The sequence below is a fragment of the Cynara cardunculus genome, unplaced genomic scaffold, assembly GCF_001531365.2.
Source record: "Cynara cardunculus var. scolymus isolate 2C unplaced genomic scaffold, CcrdV1 Un_Scaffold_9645, whole genome shotgun sequence".
Taxonomy (NCBI): domain Eukaryota; kingdom Viridiplantae; phylum Streptophyta; class Magnoliopsida; order Asterales; family Asteraceae; genus Cynara; species Cynara cardunculus.
In genome coordinates this window covers 1-2,860 of record NW_020205142.1, presented here as the reverse complement: position 1 = coordinate 2,860, position 2,860 = coordinate 1, and the positions used below count along the sequence as shown (strand labels likewise).

The window sequence follows — 2,860 nt, the reverse complement described above, 5'->3', positions numbered from 1 at the left end:
GGGAGATACCTGGAGCGGATCTTCAAGTACGCCAATTGCAGTCCTTCGTGCTTCGTGGTGGCTTATATCTATCTCGATCGGTTCGCGAAGAAACAACCGCTTTTGCCGATCAACTCTCTCAATGTCCATCGGTTGCTTGTTACCAGTGTCCTTATTTCGATCAAGTTCATGGATGATATGTGAGTTCACAAAAATAGTATTCACAATTCTCAATTTTTGTTGTTCTCGTTTGATTACACATATAGAACGATGATCAAATAAGAACCATAAAAATGTTACAAATCCGTGAAAACCTATATAAAAAATATATTTTTATATGATTTTTTTTCATCAAAAGCGATGATTTAAGGTATTGTTTCACATCTGTCTATGTTCACCTCCTAAAGAAATTACATGTGAAACTTTTTTTTTAACTTATTGAAACATAACAATGTTTCATATGGTGAAACAAACTATCATACTATGAAACAATATTTTAAATCCTATCAAAATAGTTTTAAATTAGTCCTCACAAAATCTTGTCCTCACTTACCGGGTAAGACTCTCAATTCTTGTATTCGCTCTTACCGAGTAAGATTTTTAGTCCTTGTTATATTCATCCGATAAAGTAAAGTGACTTGGTAAGCGCTTACCCGGCCAAACGTTTGGTAAACGGCACTTTAATCATTCAAAATAAAATTTTCGTTAATTTAGATCTGGATGTATAAGTTTTCACAATTGTTTTCTTTTATTTTTGGTTCAGGTGTTATAATAATGCTTACTACGCAAAAGTTGGAGGGATATCAACGGCTGAGATTAACCTGCTTGAAGTCGACTTCTTATTCGGATTGGGGTTCCAATTAAACGTGACACCGAACACCTTTCATGACTACTGTACATACCTCCAAACGGAGATGAGGATGATGGGATTTCCTCCTCTGTGCTCAGCTCCACAAGTTCCTACCATAGTCGCAGATCATTGTTCCATCAACGAAGATGATTGCCAATCTCAACATCATCATCCACAGCTAGCCGTTTAAGGATCTCTGGACAGAAATATGGGTTGACTTTTAAGTAAAAAAAAAGTCAACAAATTTTCTTTGATTAATTTGTCGTGCTTGTCCAACAACAAGACTTTTACATTGCATGATTAAAAWTTTTGCTCCTTAGATCTGTTCAATATTCGCACCCCAATCATTCAAATTACATTACTTCGCCTGCCCAATCTAAATATAAACTAAATGTAAATAAATTACATTCAAAAAATTACATATACAGAGAGAGACTTGGGATCATGTGAAACAAAACTGTTTTCGTGAGACACGATCTTTACACTTGAAACTTTACAGCAAAACATTGTGAAGGTTCGGCTTTCTTTTACCTTCACAACATTTTATTGTGAAGTTTCAAGTGTAAAAAAATTATGTGTTACGAAAACAGTTTTGTCTCATGTGAACCCAACCCTCTATATACTATTATATGTATCATTCATCATAATTTTATAGGATACAACATTCATACTCATGGAAAAGCACCAAAAAGAAAAATTGGTGAATAAATATAGAAGATAAAAAAAATAGAGTAGACGTGACCATAATATTACATCACTTGGAGCATGTTGCAGTTCTTAAGGAGGGTTTGATACATAGGATAGGACCGACATGTTTGACACAACATTAGACTAAGACCGGACAAGATTAAGGGTTTGTTTATTAGCAGCTTAATGGGACTCAGATTATTCGGTCAACTACACACGACTGCTTGGTAGTGGCTTAACGATATAAAAAATAACTTATTTGGTAAGTTTAAGGGCAGAGCTTTATACAAAAAGCCAAGTTTCTTTCCAAACTTGTCATTCCTGACTAGAAAGGGCACTTGTTTCTTCTATGAATAAACTCTCCCAAACAAAAACCTTCTCAATGAGATTAATCCAGACATACGGCTTTATCCATTCAGTACTTGATGGAAAACCAACCAAACATCCTTAAGTGGGACAAAAATGCATTTTTTTTATTCCCACCAAAATAGGTGGAACAAGAATCAGACAGATGAGGCAAGATTGGTTAATTATTGTACCTATATCAAATTAAAACCCTAAAATCTTTCACAATTCTTTCACATGTCAACCTCACTCTCGTCAATCCAGTCTTGTCTAGTCTAACTCCCTCCAGTGTTGTCAGCATACGAAACGCACCCTAAACAACATAATCCTGCATCTTCACAAAAATCATTAATTTGCCATCATTTTATGTAATACTTGACAGTTAAACATCATAAATTGGTGGTTGCCTAAACCTATTACACTTTGAATTTTTTAACAAAAATAAATTGTAACAACATGAAAAGATAAACAGCCGGTGTAAATTCATATTAAGCAAGCCTCAAACTGAACTACAAAGGTTTCAATGCCAAAGCAGGCAATCATCCACACAAAGTAAAAATCCATGGACATATAATGATGATGTTGAATTTAATGGAATAAAATCTTACCCGATAAGACAAATGATGATGTTGAATTTAAGTATTTGGATAAACGACCCCTAAGTAGATATTTCAACGGGATGTCTCTTTTTGCTTTGGCTTTAGTTTGGGGATGTCTCTTTTTGCTTCTTTTTGTTTTCGTTTGTTATTGTGGATTCTTGGTTCCTCTTGTGTCTAGCTTCTTGCTGGATCGTTTTGTTTAATATTATTGGTTGGCTTGGTGAGGGTGATGGCCATGCCGAAGCTCTCCTCCTTGTCCTTCCTTTTTTGCCTTTCAAAAAAAAAAAAGTAGATATTTCAACGGAAAAGTATAATTTTAATTTCAATCTTTTAAATTTATCCTTGATTAAATTATTTTCAAAACTAATGAAATGTATCACTTTTAAGGAAATTGATAATG

The 2,860-nt window shown here is 34.2% G+C and overlaps 1 protein-coding gene across 1 annotated transcript; it reads left to right on the top strand.

Annotated features, from left to right (window-relative positions):
* Positions 1 to 5: 5 nt before the first annotated feature.
* LOC112505307 (cyclin-U4-1-like) lies at positions 6 to 1,055 on the top strand (the record flags this gene model as incomplete). Its single annotated transcript, XM_025109235.1, has 2 exons — positions 6 to 179; positions 743 to 1,055. Coding segments are annotated over 2 exons (451 nt in total), but the record flags the coding sequence as incomplete, so codon positions are not given.
* Between the last annotated feature and the right edge of the window lie 1,805 nt (positions 1,056 to 2,860).